The 20,232-nt window shown below is 42.0% G+C and overlaps 1 protein-coding gene and 1 non-coding gene across 2 annotated transcripts in view; both read right to left on the reverse strand.

Moving 5' to 3' along the window:
• Positions 1-20,232, reverse strand: part of ube2o (ubiquitin-conjugating enzyme E2O) — a 61,797-nt gene that overhangs the window by 6,064 nt on the left and 35,501 nt on the right. The window contains exons 9-17 of the mRNA XM_056280879.1: positions 19,722-19,782; positions 18,811-18,964; positions 11,012-11,167; positions 7,913-8,067; positions 7,075-7,187; positions 6,444-6,575; positions 4,679-4,768; positions 2,435-2,759; positions 1,268-1,635 (exon numbers count right to left, since the gene is read on the reverse strand). Of these exons, the coding sequence (XP_056136854.1) occupies positions 1,268-1,635; positions 2,435-2,759; positions 4,679-4,768; positions 6,444-6,575; positions 7,075-7,187; positions 7,913-8,067; positions 11,012-11,167; positions 18,811-18,964; positions 19,722-19,782 (1,554 nt within the window). The remainder of the gene's footprint in view (positions 1-1,267; positions 1,636-2,434; positions 2,760-4,678; positions 4,769-6,443; positions 6,576-7,074; positions 7,188-7,912; positions 8,068-11,011; positions 11,168-18,810; positions 18,965-19,721; positions 19,783-20,232) is intronic.
• On the reverse strand, positions 35-171 carry LOC130113517 (U12 minor spliceosomal RNA). The gene has a single exon (XR_008810306.1). It is a non-coding gene; the product is annotated as a U12 minor spliceosomal RNA (small nuclear RNA).

Here is a 20,232-nt window from a genome sequence, read left to right on the forward strand (position 1 = left end):
GATAACCTTGGGGTTCGAACCCAGGACCTTCTTGCTGTGAGGCAACAGCAATAACCAATGGGCCACCATGCTGCCTAACAAAAATTCATCTAAAAATTCACCTCATAAACTAAATGAGGACACAGGTGCCACCCTGTGTCATTATTTTCCTTACTAATCAGTTTAAGGCATCAACAAAGTTATCAACAAAGCTGAATCCCTGCTCGTTACAGTAATGAGTCAGCCAGCGAGTCATTGAGGGGAGCCTACTGCATATCTCATCATTACCTCTCACCGGTAAGGGACCAGAGACAATTAATCGATGCCGACACATCTTTATGGCAAACTCAAGCATTCTGACGAGGCTGGCTTTTGTGACCTCTAATTGCTTCATCCTAGCATTATTGGTGGAACATGAAATGAAGGAACAATGGAAGAGATAGCAAGTGGCCAATCTCTGATTGCTTCATCCTAGCATTATTGGTGGAACATGAAATGAAGGAACAATGGAAGAGATAGCAAATGGCCAATCTCTGATTGCTTCATCCTAGCATTATTGGTGGAACATGAAATGAAGGAACAATGGAAGAGACAGCAAATGGCTAATATTTTTCAGGTAAGCCATCTTAGCTGCAAGCTAAGGTAAGAATTTAACAGCTTACAAAACAATGCTTTGTATTGACCGGTCATTTCTTCTTTTTTTTTTTTGCTGTTATAAATCTAAATTGAAGTGGTGAAATTCAATCCAAAGGATTTTTGTACAAGCCGTTTACATTAGGGTTGTCAGTTTTTCCCCCCAATGTTACAATTTAGTTAAAATATTAGAGCATAATAGCAACAAATTTGATAAAAACCCAAACTGTATGCAGTGAATTAAGGCTGAGCGATGTTGAAAGAAGTCTACATTGCAATGTTTTTTGTTGTGTGTGATATGTATTGCGAAATTAAAGAATAAGAAAAGAGCTAGGTAATTTCTACAGATATATGCAGCTTTTGATTTCCAAAACTCCATTAGCAAAGAATTTATCACTAAAAATGATTCGGTTGATTTTAGAGTGGGAAATAAGGCAGCTGTCCAAGAGGTCATTAAATCAGAATAAATTACATTATTTGTCAGGTACACTAGAATATTTTTCTTCAAAAGTAGTCATAAAACAGCAGACCTTGGCAGCTTTCACTTTCTATCAAACAGTAAGAGTTTTAGTTTAACATGACTGATGGACAAAATTTGCCTTACAACTGCATTGACTGCAATGTGACTACTCAGCCCAACTGCGAATTCTCTGACCTCCGTGCCCGCTCCTCCACTTCCTCCTGCTTCAACCACGGCTTCCATCTTCTCCTCCTCCACTATGGCAACATTGTCTAGTGTCTTCCTCAGGTTTTCCTGCAGCTTCTTAATGTCATCCAGGAAGCGTTTCTCCTTGGTGGGCTTCTCAGGGACCACAGGCACTGATGAGCTCGCTACGTTAGTGGTGGACGTGGGTTCGGCAGAGATTGGCGAGGTTGGCGATCCACCGGTCCAGAGTTGTTCGACAGTCATGTTCTTCAGGCTCTCCAGAATCTTCAGAGCCTCTTTTAGCTCCCTAAACCCTCGAGGAGTACCAATTTTGCTCGGCTTCTCTGCTCCATCGCCTGCCCCTCCTAAAGCAGTTCCTGAGTGTACAGACAGAATTAAAAGGCATTGTTTTTATTAATACGATAATTAGGCATGAGGTGTAAGATCAGCAGGCTTTCTGTTATATGATTGTAATCTCATTTTTAGTAAAACTAAGCAGTCTTTTCTTTGGAGGGGGGGGTTCCCCCCTTTTCTCCCCAATTGTATCTGGCCAAGTACCCCACTCTTCAGAGCCGTCCCGGTCGCTGCTCCACCCCCTCTGCTGATCCGGGGAGGGCTGCACACTACCACATGCCTCCTCCGATACATGTAGAGTCGCCAGCCGTTTCTTTTCACCTGACAGTGAGGAGTTTCGCCATGGGGGACGTAGCGTGTGGGAGGCTCACACTATTCCCCCCAGTTCTCCCTCCTCCCCGAACAGGCACCCCGCCCGACCAGAGGAGGCGCTAGTGCAACCAGAACACATACCCACATCCGGCTTCCCACCTGCAGACACGGCCCATTGTAACTGCTTGGTTGGAACAAAAATCTTCACCCACACCGGCCCTTTCTGGGTAAGATTGCCCACCCCTGAGTTAGACACTGGACAGCGCTGGCAGTGAATGCCCCAACCAAATAAAATAGAAATGACAGCCAATTACAGCAGAGGAAAAAAAGCCAACCAAAAGCAATTTATAGTGTTACGATATTTTGAATTATTTAAAGGTTTCATTCTGGGGAAGTCTACATAGAATGCTAATGGCAGAGAGGTGATCAAGGGAAGTATTTAATCAATATTCTGTTGTTTTTGACCATTGACCCTTACAAGATACATATAAAAATTGGGGGGTGACCCACCTCCTCCAGAAGCTGAACTAGCCACGGCCATGGCACCCTCCCCTTCCTCCCCGGGGACGCCCTTACTGGGGCTGGTGACCCCTGCCTTGTTGCCCTCCTCTGGTGGAATGATGAAGGGTGAAGAGCCTGTGGGCGTTGGGGCCAGGGTTGCCGTGGAGTTGACATCAGCATTGTTGACGTGGCTGTCATCCTCAGTGGTGAGGCCATTATCAGTCTCCCAGCTGTCACTCTCGTCTTCCCACTCCTCAGTTGACAGGCCGCTGCTCGTCTCCTCCACCGAGTCGTAGTCTGTCTCCTCAATCTCTGACTCCACATTGTACAGGTGCTGTGTGTGCATGAGTGTACAGGTAAATGTCATAAGATGAAACCAGCAGCTCCTGTTTAGCCCCAGGCTGATGCTAAATTGCATTTTATTTTTTTAAAGATTTTTTTCCCCAGCATTTTCTGCTTATTTTTAACAGTGACAGTAGAAAGAGACAGGAAAGGCAGGGGAGAAAGGAAGAGAGGATAGCATGCAGCAAAGGGCCCGGGCCGGCTTCGAACCCAGGCCTCTGCAGTAAGGACTCAGCCTTATGTGGTACGCGATCTACCAGGTCAGCCACTGAGGCGCCCTGTTAAATTGCATTTATAATCACAGTAACGAACACTGATATATATAATACTCTAGTGTCACCTTGGCATCACTTCAAAAAAAATTACGCTAAATGTCTTACACAAAGTTCAGCTCAACTTACTTCCAGCTCACTGGCCCTCATGCAAAACACAAGTTTGTATGTGCAGATCTGTTCATAGAAAGTTCTAACAAACTAGGAAAACTTATGGCTTTTACCATTCTTCTCTTATTTTGGATTTGTTCATTAACAAGATAAAAATGTAGGGGCCGTGCAAACACGTGGCATATGAATACATTCAATATTCCTGTTGCTCCTCCACACCTTTCGAAGCATAAAAATGCATATATATCACTTGTTCAAGAAAAAGAAAGGCTAATTTCAGTATTGGAGAATATATATAATGCAAATACATTTAGGTCTAAATGAATAAAGATGAAACAAGTCTACTCATTAATATTACATTATCAGCTGTCAAATCCATTATTTATACATGCTTCAGCTAATTCAGGGTCACGGGGGGTTGGGGTCTATCCCCAGCATGCATTGGGTGATGCACCTGTTATGATGTAGCTGTCCACCACAGGGTACACACACATAGTCACTCACACACAGTTCACACCTATGGGCAATTTAAAGAATTGCATATCTCTGGACTATGGGAGGAACCCCACACAGAATTTTTGTAATAATTTAAACTGAAGCAAGACTACTGTTGACGGTTAAGATGAATTAAAATCAATAGGACCTCACTCTGGAAAATTCTTCATTTTCTTTTTGTCACTTCTTAGAACCCCCTTGGAACACCTACCTAATACAGACAAACCTCATGCACAGCGGGCTCTTGTAAAACTGGTGAGACAACCATTTTAATATAAAAGCCTTACAATGATAAGAATGTTTTTGTGCATACCTGACAGCTCTTACAACAGCACAATCATTTCCTAACTTGTAAAAGCTTTTTTAAACCTTTTTTCAACAGCATGGCCAGATGTGATGGCAGCACCAGATCAGCTGTTCAGAGACCCCCAAAGTGTTCTTTTTTGCACGACACACAAAATCTAATGTCCTTAAATGGCTTTTTTGAAGTGACAATTATGTTAATTGCAGATTTACTGGCATACATATTCAATCCACAAACAAGTGGCATTCAACATTCAATGCATGTGTAGAACAAATTTGTGGGCATTTAAGAATATTTTGTGAATCCAGTATTGATTTCTCTTATGCACATCTTCTAAGAACAAATTTCAGAAAAATATGAGAAACTCAAAAATGAGAGCGCTCATGTTTCCAGAGCTCTCACTGTGTGTCCTACTTACATAGGCCAACTCATGGATACCATATTTGTGTCTGTGAAGGTACACTGAATGGCGAGTTTAGCCTAGCTTAGCTAAATTGCTGGATATCTATGGGGATCATTAGCAGCTCCTCTCAAAAAAAGGGAAATAAACCTTCCCCGAAGCCGATCCCTAATACTTTCTAGCCTAGCATTAACAAATTTTCTTAACCAAGATTTTCACAACTACATGGAAAATCCTAAAAATTAGACTAACTATTTTTAAGTAAGAGAACACTTGCACGAGGCCCATTTCGTCCATGGGGTGATCAGTCTGAAAGAAGAAATTATTACCTGTGGGAGGACAATGGTCATGGAGTTGTCGGCCCAAACCACTTCCACCTTGCTGCTCACGTCCACCCTGGAGACCTGACCTACTGATGTCTTTGGGGGGGTGGGAGGGTTATGGGCACAAAAGAGGTTCAAAGGTCAGCTACTTTACAGAACAGTTAAAGTGGAGGACACCATCAAAACCCCCTCTCTCACACCACACCCCCATGGATATTAATGGATACTCTACTGCTGTTATTTATCAGCACTCATGAAAATTATTACAACCAACTTGCACAAAGTGTTATGTGCAGTCGTCCAACTTAGTGCTGTATTTAAAAACCACCTATTCAGATCACATTTCCCAGATCTGGCTCAATATTCCCAGTTAGTATGTTTCTTACCATTGCATTACTCTAACATGTGATATTGCAGATACTATGGTGTGAATACTGCAGAGCCCCACTATTTGCATGTTCTTTCCAATTTTTTTATTTTCGCCCTCCGTATGAAAGAGACCAATTACTTTATCAATTTCTTTACTTACCTTGTCTACCCAACTTAATTATCTTTCTTTACGAAATTGTGTTACATCCTATGTGTTAGCCACCCACCACGTCAAATTCATGTATTTTCCAACTTCTCTAATAGAAAGAACTGCGATTCACATGTTAATGAGGTAGCCATTATCACATGAACAAGTACAAGTTTAATGGAAGGCTGGGCATTTTCAGATCGGGAATGCTGTGGAATGATTATTGACACAGCAGTCCACCAATGAGGGCACAGTGAAGTTCTCTACTTCCTCCGACAGCCCACTATGAACAAAAAAGAGCAGCTTTGGTGCAACATATGAAAGATAATGTCAGATTATTACAAGGATATAGCTGAAAGAAAAGGGAAATGGTGGTTTGGTTTTGTGGCTATTGTGAAACAAAAAATTAAGAATGAAAGTAACTTTTAACTCCTTGTAATTTTTTAATTTACTCTTCTTTGCTCTGCGTTAACTGCAGTGATAATGAACACATTCAGGAAATATGGTTTGGCATCTACACAAGCGTTTGGAAGGAACCTTCTTGACAGTCTTACTTTCAATAACACATTCAACCCTACAAACTTGATAGAAATAGGAATTTTGTATGTATCGTGCACGTGTAATAATTCCCAAAATTTATAGATGGACACGAATTTGAATTTTGAGGGCACAGTTTGATTTTTTTTTTTATGCGCCACGCTAAGCCTTAAGTGGAAAACAAGCAGGTTTTTTTCCCCCATTCTTTATTTCTGAAGACTGACTAGATCTTAATAACAGGAATGGCACTGAAAGATAGAGTTGTCTTGCTGTATGCTACTACAACAGTAACATACAGCAAATAATTTTTTTTAAAAAGTGGCATAGAGGTCACCAGTTCCTGACATTACAGATTCTACTTTTAATGGACACAATGACAGTAACTAAAGGTGGCTGGACTCCAAAATTTTGCAGGCATCATTCTGTCCCGGTCCAGACCTGATTTTCTATCTGGGAAACTGCTAGATTGCAGGTGGCATGTTGATGAGTGGACAGTAAATGAAATGCACCTGATTTTATTAGAACGAGTTCACATCAACCACAGGATTGAGCGCAATGTGTTGACTCAATTTTTTTGCTCGGCCTTGTCGAGGCCTATATAATCTCCTGACACCCCAACTGAGTGCAAACCAGGAACTATAAGCATGCAACAGAGCATCAAGCGCCTACTACATGTAAAACATGGTATCGACTTGAAAAAAGAAGCCATTTCTTCACCTCGTTCTCGCAGTCATTCGTGTTTCCGTTCTCCGAGTTCCATATTCTGATGACAATGTCTGTGGTGTGGAAATGGAAGTCTGGGTGATCTGCGATGTCATACACGCTGACATCCTCCTCCTCGCCTATCACCTTGGATCAAAGCAAAGACACACGCAGACCTGATCAACACTCATTTCATTTTTCCCTGAGGACCTTGCATAATAAATAAATAATAGCAATAATAACACAAAACAGAGGTATTGCAATGTGACAGCTCTCTCTCATAATGCCATGACAGAAAATGAGGCCATGTTGCTATGGTAACCACAGAGCTCTTCCATCCCTTCTGTCTGCCTATCTCTCTTATCGCTCCGTCTCCTCCCTGTCTGTCTCAACTTTCACTATCTCTCCGTCTCTTCCCTCTCAGTTAAGTCAGCCTGTGTTTTTCTCTCTCTCTCTCTCTCTCTCTCTCTCTCTCTCTCTCTCTCTCTCTCTCTCTCTCTCTCTCTCTCTCTCTCTCTCTCTCTCTCTCTCTCTCTCTCTCTCTCTCTCTCTCTCTCTCTCTCTCTCTCTCTCTCTCTCTCTCTCTCTCTCTCTCTCTCTCTCTCACACACACACACACACAAAATCAAATACACTCTTGACCAACCTCCACATCGTCGCTGGTGGAATTGAGTTTGATCCACTTGACAGCACACGTCCGACCCTTGTGATCACCAGACTGAATCACTCCATACACGCCTGGGTCCTGAAGGGCTTGTGCTAAGGGGGACCAAAGAAGCAGGCACATTCGCACACACACGCACACGCACGCACACGCACACATATACACACACACACACACACACACACACACACACACACAGAGCAAGGGAGAGAGAGAGATAAACCCAGACACAGTGTGAAGTGAGGCAGATGCATGTAGTTGCAGCATGTATAAATGGAAGTTGGTACCATTTACATTTAAGCAGTGCATAAAAATACATAAAAAGACACCCACAGGTTTCCAATTCTACCCTAACGGACCAGATAGATTGAGATGCACACAAACAAGTCACAAGTCAAACGAGTCGAGTACACACGACACATAGGCACATAAAATGCCTGACCATGGCGTGGAATATCTATCACTAAAAATGTATTAGTCAGGCAGTTAATGATCACATCTTTTCTTAGTTTACCCATGTTACGCTACTACAGCCTGAAAGTGTAGTCTACTTCTCCCTCATGCACTTGGCATAATTTCAGCTATGGCCTAGATAGGTGCTAAGGTGGCTGAGCGACCTAAATAAGGGGTTTCATCCCAGTCCCAAGAAAAGAAAACTGATACCTATTTTATGCTTTCATACCACACAACTGAGAGGAAACAAACTGAAACCAAAATCAATCTAACTGAATAATGTAAAATTCTATAAAGCCCCGTGACACCGAATGGTACAAAATATCAACAGCAGAAATAAAATCTACTTCAATTTGAATCTCCTTACGTCGTTTGTCGACCACGAAGTCCCCAGGACAGAACTCGTGGCTGTCGAGGTGCTGGATGGGAATGAGATCGTTGGACCGAATCCCTTTCTCCACCCGCCCGTCCTTCCACATCACATCAGCCGAGGTCTTCGTGGACACCACCTCCACCGCCACTCTGTAGGAGCACCATCATATTAAAGAAAATACAAAAACAAATGATATAAAAAAAATCCCGTTCAGGTCAATTTAACACACTGTTGCGTTGTTGAGGCTGTATGAAATTTGTTAGGTCGTTTTTAAAAGGAGCCTGCCTTCTGCTGGGCCAACAAACAGGCTGTTTCCCAGTGGGTGGTCACTTCATATCTATCATTCACTGTGATGTGATCCTTTCCTGCTACCCTTTAAATAACTCCATTTACCACTGAGTGGACGAATGTAAAAAAAAAAAAAATTGGCACAATCTATATGCTCTATACACAAAGCAGTGAACTTCATTAAGTGCGGCTTCTGTGGTTATAACTGCATTATTACAACCATGGATTGTCATAGGCGTGGCTATGTGATACGATACGAGTCACAACCCACCGGCTATGCCCTTCCACCTTCTACTCTGAATAAAAAAAAAAAAAAAATTTAGATTCTTCTATTGAGAAAGAGTATTTGAATGAGAGATATAGAGCGTTTTCACATTACGTACGATTGGTTTGTACCGTGCCTGATTATGATTGCCCCCACCCCGCCATCAGCTTTCACATTAGTAACGTTGTTCCATACCCGGGTACGAGTATATCCACACATGAGATCGGCACGTGCTGCGCACATACGCAGATTTTGGAGGAGATGGGCGACGTTGAGAAATGCCTTTGTAGCATAGCAGTCCACTTCCATGTTTTGGTACAGTTGTTTTTACACCTGATGTAAACCACAGCTGAGTACGAACTGTAATCGAGACCACCTTTTCAGGTGGACCTGGCTCAACCGTACCCGGGTACGGTACGCAGTGTTCCCACTACTCAAACGAACTCAACCTTGGTGTCAAGTATACTCAGATACCGGCCCCTAGTGTGAAAGCACCCATATTGAGAGAGCGAGAGAGAGAATACAGTCATCGAGAGAGACAGACCAAGGTTACATATTTTTGTATTTTTCAGTAGTTCTAATTTGATAGGGATTTTTTTTTACATAGTTTTTATTTGATTTTTATATATAGTTTTATAATTTATAGAATTAGTCCAGAGTGTGCACTGGGGCAGTTTGCAGCGGAGTGTGAAATCAATATGAAATGGCTGGGATGAGAGTCAGCACCGCCAAGTCAGAGACCATGGTTCACTACCAGAAAATGGTGGATTGCTCCCTCTGGGTTGCGGATGAGTGGTTGCCTCAAGTGAAGGAGTTCAAGTGTCTCAGGGTCTTGTTCACTAGTGGGGGTAGGATGGAGCGGGAGATTGACAGGTGGATTGGTGCAGAATCAGCAGTAATGCGGACGTTGTACCGGACCGTTGTGACGAAGAAGCTGAGCCAGAAGGCAAAGCTCTCAATTTACCAGTCAATCTTCGTTCCAACCCTCACCTATGGTCATGAGCTTTGGGTAGTGACCGAAAGGGTGAGATGAGTTTCACACTTGAGATACAAGCGGCTGAAATGAGTTTCCTCCATAGGGTGTCTGGGCTCAGCCTTAGAGATAGGGTGAGGAGCTCGGACATCCAGAGGGAGTTCAGAGTAGAGCCACTGCTCCTTCGCATCAAAAGGAGCCAGTTGAGGTGGTTCGGGCATCAGATTAGGATGCCTCCTGGGCGCCTTCCTTTGGAGGTTTACCAGGCATGGCCAACTCGGAGAGACCCCGGGGTAGACCCAGAACTCGCTGGAGGGACTACATGTCCAATTTGGCCTGGGAAGGCCGCGGGATCCCCAAGGAGGAGCTGGAGGGCGTTGCTGGGGAGAGGGACGTCTGGAGTGCCCTACTTAGCTTGCTGCCACTGTGACCCGACCCCAGAGAAGTGGCTGAAGATGACCAAATGAATAGTCCAAAGTAGACTGACTTTTTCCCCCAAAGGTAAAAAAACAAAAACAAAAAAACTGCAGGCTGTGGTTTGATACCTGTAGCCCATCCCAACATTTTCCCCAAATTCTGGCATTTTTTTTTATATCTCAGACTGTGGTCATCTAAACTGATGTGTTTTTTTAACCTTTAAAACTGTTTAGTCTGACCAACAGCCAAAAAACCCTCAAGTATTAATTTCATAACGATATAAATCACAGGAAGGCACGCAAATCTTGGAATTTATGAAACTGAAACAAACAAACGTTTGTTATTTTTGCTTGATGAATGATTCAAATGGGGCGGCACGGTGGTGCAGTGGTTAGCGCTTTCACCTCACAGCAAGAAGGTTCTGGGTTTGAGCCCCGGGGTAGTCCAATCTAGGGGGTCATTCCCGGTCGTCCTCTGCGTGGAGTTTGCATTTCTCCCCGTGTCTGCGTGAGTTTTCTCCGGGAGCTCCGGTTTCCTCCCACAGTCCAAAGACATGTAGGTCCGGTGAATCGGCCACACTAAATTGCCCCTAGGTATGAATGTGGGAGAGTGTGTGTGTGTGTGTGTGTGGGTGAGTGTGTGTGTGTGTATGTGTGTGTCGGCCCATTATGATGGCCTGGCGGCCTGCCCAGGGTGTTGCCCTGCCTGCTGCACAATGACTGCTGGGATAGGCTCCAGTATCCCCGTGACCCTGAGGGCAGGATAAGCAGTTTGGATAATGGATGGATGGATGGATGAATGATTCAAATGATTAATCGATGACCAAAACTGTAATTGATTAGTTTTCTATTGATTGACTAATTGAGTAACTGACCAATCGTTTCAGCACTGGCGTTAGTTTGTGAACCGAGGATGGATGTGTGTGTGTGTGTGTGTGTGTGTGTGTGTATATATGTCAGTCTCTAACTAAGCAGGCTCCTTAATCCCTGACAGACTGACATTGTGTACCACCAGCCCTTCATATTGCCAGATAGATTTTCTCAATGTGTGAGACAGAGACAGACAGAGGGAGAGAGAGCATGAGAGCGAGAGAGAGAGAGAGAGAGAGAGAGAGAGAAAATCCTCTACAAGTGTGTCCCTGCTAACCTACCTGTCTCCTGGCTTGAATTCACGGGAGAACTTGGTCCTCTTCTTCTTGTGCTTCCTCTTCAGGTTGCGGATAGAGAGGGGGATGCTCTTCTTGCGGTTTGTTCCCAGACCCCCGCTCTGAGAGGAGGCCGTGGAGCTAGCCGAGGAAGTGAGGGAGCTGGGGGAGAAGGGGAAGTTAAACATAAGGTGTGAAAATAGAAACGTTCACTCAAATATACACACACACAATTAGAAATGAGAGGCCTTGCCCGTATTATCATTATGAGTAAACATATAACTCAATAATTTCAGAATGAATAACACCTCTTTACTGCCTACTGCCTCTTCAGTTCCTTGTTAGTTCACTTTTCCTGTCACACCTTTGTTTGCCGCTACAAATACGGGATTGAACGCTACCTTCCTAACTAGTGGGACTGCTCTGTTACCCGTCTCATGCTTAGCAGGTTACATTGCATTGTTATTTGCAGTAGATACGTTTTTTTATTTAATGAAAATTGTCAGTTTAACAACAATATTCTTCTCACAGAAAATCAAATCTAAGGAGTAGGCTTAGGCCATGTGCTCCGTATTTACACTGTCCCATTGCACCATGGGAGATCACTGCTGCCCAAAATTACACTTTCCCAAAAGTGAAAACCAGGAGTAGATTTTATACCTATATATATATATATATATATATATATATATATATATATATATATATATATATATATATATATATATATATATATATATATATATATACTATACATGTATATATATGTGTGTGTGTATACACACACACACACACACACACACACACACACACACACACACAGAGGAAGAACTGCTAACTAGCTACCCGACCCACAGTACTACTAAGCTTCAACATCACTTTACCAACCTACATCCGAGTTTATGTCTATGATATTCTGGCAGGTACCGATGATTAACTGACACAATGACTTTTCAGTGTGTTAAAGCCTCTGCTGCCAACTGGCTAACTACTCAATCCCTGGTGAATGCAAATGCTAACTGAACGTTTCAATCTAACCATAGTTTTCAAACAATGTAGGATTAGTTTTATAGTGTTAGTAATTCAACCAACGACAGCACACACTTCTGGTTCTGTCTCCAGTTAGGATGATGAATGACGTCCTGTAAACATCACCAATGGCTTTGCAACATCTCCGATACATACGATACCATCGTCCATCAGCACGAGCCTACAAGAGAGGACTCCTACCTGGAGAACGAAGACATTTCTGCCTTTATGCATACATGGCTGCTGGGCATATGCACGAGTAAATTCAGAGGATGACTAATTATGACAAAAATAAACTGGAGGGAGGGAGATGTAGTCTTTTGGATAATGCAACTTCAATCTGATATTTTGGAATGCAGATTATACTGTAAGTGGAGATGGGCCTGTATTTCAATTAAAGGTATTCAAAATACCAACATTTGAGTATTTGGTAATTTGTATTTTGCTGGACAGAAATAAACTAAGATGTAATTTGTTTTTTGGGGGATCCCCCCCCCTTTTCCTCCCCAATTGTACTTGGCCAATTACCCCACTCTTCCAAGTCATCCTGGTCACTGTTCCACCCCCTCTGCTGATCCGAAAGAGCTGCAGACTACCACATGCCTCCTCCGATACGTGTAGTTGCCAGCCGCTTCTTTTCATATGACAGTGAGGAGTTTCGCCAGGGGGACGTAGCACATAGGAGGATCACGCTATTCCCCCTAGTTCCCCCTCCCCCCTGAACAGGCGCCCCAATCAACCAGAGGAAGCACTGGTGCAGCAACCAGGAAACCTATCCACATGTGGCTTCCCCAGCTGGAGGTAACACGGGGATTCGAACCACCGATCTCCATGTTGGTAGACAACACAATACAACACAATTTTTTTTTTTTTGGATGTCACTTAACTTTCTGCTTTTAAATTCGGATAAAACCGAGATGCTGGCCATTGGCCTTGCTAGACACAGACACCAATTTGATCAAGTAACAATAACAATCGACAACTCTGTGGTTTCACAAAGTGTGTCAGCCAAAAATGTTGGTGTTACGTTTGATCCCAGCCTTTCCTTTGATAAGCATATTAAAGAAATCACCAAGACTGCCGTTTTTCCACACACGTAGCCTAGCTAAAATTCGGTCTTTCCTCTCCATGGCTGACGTAGAGACTCTAATACATGCATTTGTTTCATCCAGACTTGATTACTGTAATGTTCCGTTTTCAGGTCTGCCACATTCTAGTACTAAAGGTCTTCAGATGGTTCAGAATGCTGCTGCTAGAATCCGAAATAAAACTAGGAAATTTGGCCGTATTACATCAATTCTTGCCTCCCTTCATTGGCTTCCTATCCATGTTAAATCAAAATTCAGTGTGTTTCTGCTGACTTATAAAATCCTAAATGGGCTTGCCTCGTCTCACCTGGCTCATCTCCTTAAACCGTAAATCACATCTCGAGCTCTTTGCACTCAAAATACAGGGCTCCTGTATGTACCCAAAGTTAAAAAGAAGTCAGCTGGTGGCAGGGCCTTTTCCTATCAGGCCCCGTTCTTGTGGAATAACCTTTCTGCTGCCATCAGACAATCAGAGTCTGGTGAGTCCTTTAAATCCAAACTTAAAACTCATCTTTTTGCCTTAGCTTACAATTAGTTGCCTTTAAGTTGAGTGCTTCACAACCAGTACTGCATGGTGGGTTGGTTTCTGTATCAATGAATTTACCAAGCACTGCTCTGCTGATGAGATTATGGTGTATAGCTTATGACTAATTGATGACTTAACTGATTATGACTAATGACTACTGCAAACTGTTCTCTTCTCGCACATGTCTTTTCTCTCTCTGAATGATGTCTTCTCCTTTCTCTTTTTGTGTGTGAATGGTGTCATGAGAGTCTCCTTTGTGTGCATGTGCAGTCGGTCCTTCTCCCAGGTCTCCATGGTGACAGTGGTCACCACCTGGACACTGCTTGGCATTCCCCTCATCACATTTTCTTTTTATATATCTTATAAATCCATATAATTTTTTCTTTTTTTACATGGTGATGGTGGTCGCGTGGCTTGGGTCCTGGGCTGTTCTGGTGGCGTCTGGACACTGCTTGGCATCCTCCTCATCACATTCTTCATAAATTTTATAATTCCATTATAATTCTGTTATCCTCTTTCAATGTTGTATTGTGTAAATTGTGTAAACACAGCATCCATTGCACATTGTCCATCTTGGGAAAGAGATCCCTCCTCTGTTGCTCTCCCTGAGGTTTCTACCTATTTTTTCTCCATTAAAGGGTTGTTTTAGGGAGTTGTTCCTTATCCAATGTGAGTGTCTAAGGACAGGATGTTGTGTTGCTGTAAAGCCCCTTGAGGCAATTTGTAATTTGTGATACTGGGCAATACAGACCATTACGCCACCCGGACGCCCTAAGATGTAATTTGTAACAAAATACTTTAAGAGCTTGTATTTGTGTATTTGAAAGACTTAAAATATATTATTTAATATGTCATTTTATTCTCAAATAAGACACATTTTTATCCCCAGGTTTAAGCTGTAGAAAAAAACCTTTACAACAATTAAGCCTAATCAGCCTTTGGCTAAATGCAAGTGAATCACGTGACATGTCCTGTCGGGTCCAGCAACGCACTCATTGTGAACTACCATATTTCATTTGTGTTCCTTGTGGCCAGTAGCTTGAGGAAAGAAGCCGATTTGGTGTTTGGTGCAAATTTCCCCTAAGATAAAGGTATGTAATCGAAATATGATCAGATATTGCATGCTAAAGCAAGCTTTCTGAATGACTCTAAAATACAACAGAAGAAAAGAGCAATTAGCAAACACATGTGCTCTAGAACTGGCAAATATACTTACTAGCTAGTAACGTTAGCATACCAGCTAACGTCACACACACGCTCAGGCAGCCTGGAACAGTGATATCTTGTGGTTAGTCATCATATGGGAAGCTTCATTAGCGAGATTAGTTATTAGCGACTTTTGTAACTCAGGACAAATTTAATTTCTAGTATAGCTGCTTTTAGGCATTTTATAGTGGCCATTCTTAATAGTTGTCAGGGAAATAGCTTGTCCAGTCCTCCTGAGGATAAGGATAACATTTTATAGTCTTTGCTATGCCAGGGGATGGTCAGATTAATCTACTGGTGCTGCTACTACTACTACTGCTACTACTACTCTTACTACAGATGGTCAGGTTAATATTCAGGTTTAAAAAAAAAAATCATAGATTTTATGAAAACAAGTCATGTACCAATCTAAAATCTTTCCATCTGATCTTTACTCTAAAGCTAAATGTTGTTCATCTTTCTGTACAAAACGTTTTACAATACGGATTAATTGACTTCATTCCTGGATAACGCTCAAGTAACACATAAATGACTGCATTTTAGTGTCCATCATGTGAGTTGTTAGTGTTCTTTGAATGCTCTTGGTTTTAAGTTGCAACTGTTAGGCCTAATCCATTTAATGGTATCTTTACACATTTATCTTAAGGTACAAGTCAGTCATCTCAGAGGATGAGTGGCAATGAACCATCAGAGCCTGGCCAGGCTGGCCCATCATCTGCCACATCTGCAGAAGAAGAAGCCACACCAATGCTCTCAAATGCGCAATGCTGTATGGGAAATACTTCCAAATAGTGAAGCAGATCCCAAACAGAAAGATAGAGGCTGAGTGTCAGCTGTGCACTAATGAAAGGTTCATAATATGTGGCTCTCTTGAGAGACATCAAATTTTAAAACCCACTTGAAATGACAGCACCCTGACAAAATAAAGGAATATGAAGACCACAAAAAAGAATTTGCCAGTGGGGGAAAAAAAAAACAGGACCTCGTACAAACAAATTACTCTCTTTGAATGTGGTCCAGTGACAAAATAAAATGGACTCTCATCATTAAAGGTATGTACCTGCTGGCCACTTTTAAGCATAAAGAATTTATAGACTAGGTAAAGGGACTTTGCCAAGGTGCTAAAGTTATGTCCAGGAGGACACCTGGGAGAAGAATCGATGAAGACTTTAATAATAAAACAAATATGAAGGTGAGACTTAAGTGCATACAACATGTTTGTACCCCTGCAGATATCTGGTCAACTAAAAAAAACAAGTTATATGGGAATCACTGTACATTCGATACAAACAGACACGCTAGAACGTGAATCAGCTGCTCTTACTTGAAGACATTTCCCCAGTCTGCATACCATATTGCAGAACTACTGGAGGACATCCATTCAGAATATGGAGTCACAACTGACACTATTTTTTTTTTACTGTAACTGGCAATGCATCAAACTTCTCAAAAGAATTTTGAGAGTTCAATATCACAGTTGTTTCAGAGGAACATGGTGAGACAGATGAGCAGGAACAGGATCTTTCATTTGTAATTTATAGATCCAGAGGAAGAAGAAAGGTCAGAGTGTGCTATCATTCTACCACCTCATGTCAGGTGTCATGTCACTTACACAGTGAGTTTGGTTTCAACCACCGATGCCAACAGGGCAATTAAAAGCAATTCAGCTCTCTCCATGCTGAATCATTCATCCATGGCAAAGTGTTCAGCCCTATGGAATGCTTCTGGCAGACCAAAATTCTTTTTATGACTGTTTGAATCAGCTGACATTTCTTCGGGAGAAGCTTCCTGAGATCATGCCTGCCTTGCAACTCCCACCATTCAAAGAAGTAGAGCTTGATTTCCATTTGCAATTGCCATTGAAATTGATCGCCTTCAGACCTCATGCTACTATGGTGAGCTCATACCTACCCCCTTTGCTGTTCAGGCTAAACTACATGACCTGCAAACTTCAAACCTGCAGTACTGTTCGCATATCTTGCAAACCGCCATAGCTGGCTTTGAAAAGGTTCAGTAGCTTCTTACAGCTGAAGACTGATGTCCATAAAGCCATCCTGGCTACAGCAACCCCCACCCATTTTTCAAGATGAGGTGGTTGCCTCCCAAACTAGCTGCAGAAAAGAAGAGGATACATCACCTGTTTCTGCACTCAGCTGAAGAGCTTGGCCTTGTGTCAGAAAGAACAGAATGAAGACAATTTCTTCATCTTCTCTGATCAGGGTACAGGTAAACTACTCTCACTTCAGTGTCTTAAGGTTAAACTGCAGTTTCATGAATTAATCATCAAAAATGAATATTCATCAATTAGAAAATAAATGAGTAGCTAGTTTCATATCACATTTTTAAATATTTTGTGATATTAAAAATCCTTGAATTTAATGTAAATTCATAACTTTGTTGCCCTGTTTGCCTCTACTGTTTCCAATCCCAACAACAGGAGCCGAGAGCCAGTTGGGCAGAGAGATGTTGCCCAGCCACAGCAAAGCAGAGTTGGAGACCCTTCACTTTCTGGAGGACCCCAGAAAGGACCTTTCCTCGCTAGATTCATATCCACTGTTCAAACTACTCTTTGTGAGATTCAATACCACTTTGCCATCATTGGCACCATCTTCTCCTTTACAGGCATGGTATACCACCCTCACAGAAGGCAATTAACAGCTTAACTGATGGAGAGATTAGTTGTGCTAAAAACAACTAAAACTGAAATTTAGGGGAAAAAATTGTTAGATATTAGTTGTGCTAAAAAACAACTAAAACGGAAATGGAAGGACTGCAGTGTTATGGGGTACACAAAGGAGCATACTCTTTTCTTTTTTTTAGGTTGTTGTTGGCATTGAGGGGAAGGGGGGGATGCTTCTCTTTCTACTATTTTGTACTGTATTATACTCTGCTGTAATGGTACTGTAATGTGTCTTTTGCACTCATTCAATTGGTTACTTTTAAAGTTGGAGATCACAGAAATGTACTTACTCCACTGCACTTATATTTATCGCTCTTGAAAAAGGCATCTGGTAAATGCCCAGTCTTTTTGTCTTCTGAAAGAACTAGTGCATCACTGTGGCATAACTGTTCAGTTCCCCCAGCTGCATTTCAATTGGCTGTTCACTAAGTCAGTCAATGGTCACTTTGACTGACAGAAACCACCCAGCATACAACCCCTAAATTCGCAGCCTCCCACCTCCAAGATATCCTGATTGGCCACTTCAAATCTATGATGTGGGGAAATTAGCAGAGCTCATCTTTTCAATTTAGGGGGGGGGGGGTTAAGATCAGACTCATATTTAGGCTACTACTACTATTCTTCTTTTTCTTCTTTCAGGTTTTCCCCTGTTTCTCAGGGATCGCCAAAGTGGATTTTATAGTTTCCATCAGTACCCTGTGAGGGCACAGCACCAATGGCAGTCGTTGTCAACCCAGGCCTCGACTGATTCGGTATCTTGTCAATCCACATAATGATTTGGCAAAGTTTTACATCGGATGCCCTTCCGGACACAACCACTAACCCTATGGATGGGGGCACAGGTAAAGCACTCGATGCCACCCCAGTATTCATGAAATTGCGTCCATGCCTGTCGCCAGCCCCATATTTAGGCTACTAAATGCATAAATGTGATATCAGTTTGTATAGATTGTATGTTTGTATTTTCAAATTACAAATTACTTGTATTTTAATTAAATACATTTTCTCATACCATTATTTAGTATTTCATTTTGATACATTTGATGAGCAAGTATTTATAATTTGTAACAAGATACTTTTTGATGCATTTGTGCCAATCTCTGACTATAAATGAAAACTTTAGAAATGTCACCATCCTGAACTGGCTGTCAAGGAGCTGAAGTGTATTTTTACAAAGCATGTGTGTGAGGAAACGTTGATTTTTTTTCCTAAAATAATCCCAATATTTCCCCTGAAATAACCCCAATATTATAGCAAACCCAAACTGTGATCAAACCTGGTATCATCGGTGTCCTCCGCCGCCTCATCGTCTGCATCCTGCTCCCCGGGCTCAGCCCAACTGTCTGCAGGGTTGTGGGCCTCCTGGGGGGCCTCCACGGGACCATTGTTTGATTGGAGGGATGTCTCTGTTTGCTCAGACTTTTGGTCCCCTGAAAAAGGTGAAGAATAGAGGAGAATCTGTGTTTAATGGGTTTAAATGGCAGAGGAAAGCAATGTATAGCTGGACCTTTTTAAACAGGTGCATATTGAAATGGTATACAGATTTGAGCATGTAAACAAACATTGAATTTTGTAAAAATTTTCCTTTTTTCTTTTCACAACAAAGTAAGATGGATTTCACGTGGAAGTAGTGATTTGAGGAAAAAAACCTTGAAAAAAAGTGTCTACTTTTAATAATAGATCCTATTTTAGGCACTGGTGGTATATAAATTAAATCAGTTGTACATTTTGAAATCACTGTCTCAAAACTTTTCACTCTGGTGAGGTCTGGGCAAGATGAATAGCTTTTCTTATTCTAATAAAACACACAGGAAAATATGGTATTCCTCACATGGAGATTAAGAAACATGTTAACTTATGTAATAAATGTCCTGTGCTGCACTTCAACTAAATTTCCTATTAACTAATTGCTGAATTTTTAGCTCCATCTGTGAATACTAGCTATGACACTTCTTTGCTTTAAGATAAAAGCCACTTTATAGACCCAAGAAGATGTAGGTAAAAACCTGCTAACATGAGGATTCGAACTGGCGAGTCCCATGTTGGTAGGCAACGGAACAGACGGCTATGCTACCCGGACCCCCCCTGTTTAAAATGACTGTTTGCACAAGTGATGACTGTCAGAGAGAGACAGAGAGAGAGAGAGTGATGTACCCTCTGGGTTCTCTGTTGAATGCTGGTTGGCACCTTGTGCATCCGTGTTCTCCACTGTCTTCTTCCCTGCATCTTTCTTGAACATCCTTTTTAACTGTAGCAAACACCGAAATAAGAGGACTGACACAATTTGCTACAGTATTTTTTTTAAATACAATATTTATGATACCAGTGGGTATCCAAAGAACCATAGATGACTTTCCCATAAAGCTACAGTACATGACAACAAAACACAACGTTCATTTAATTTTCATGCAAAACAAATGACTATTATGCTAATATGCTTTTGGGGTAAACAATGGGCTGGAAAGATAAAGTGATGTCTACAACAGGCAGACGCACGCACGCACACACACACACACACACACACACACACACACACACACACACACACACACACACACACACACACACACACACACGTAAAGACGAGGACTTGATGTATCCAGATAGATAAAGTGAGTCTACAACAGGCTACAGAAATAAACACACACAAACACATATGCATACACAAGTGAATAAAGTCGAGGACACAACCAGTTAC

This window comes from Lampris incognitus, chromosome 5 (assembly GCF_029633865.1).
Source record: "Lampris incognitus isolate fLamInc1 chromosome 5, fLamInc1.hap2, whole genome shotgun sequence".
Classification (NCBI taxonomy): Eukaryota; Metazoa; Chordata; class Actinopteri; order Lampriformes; family Lampridae; genus Lampris; species Lampris incognitus.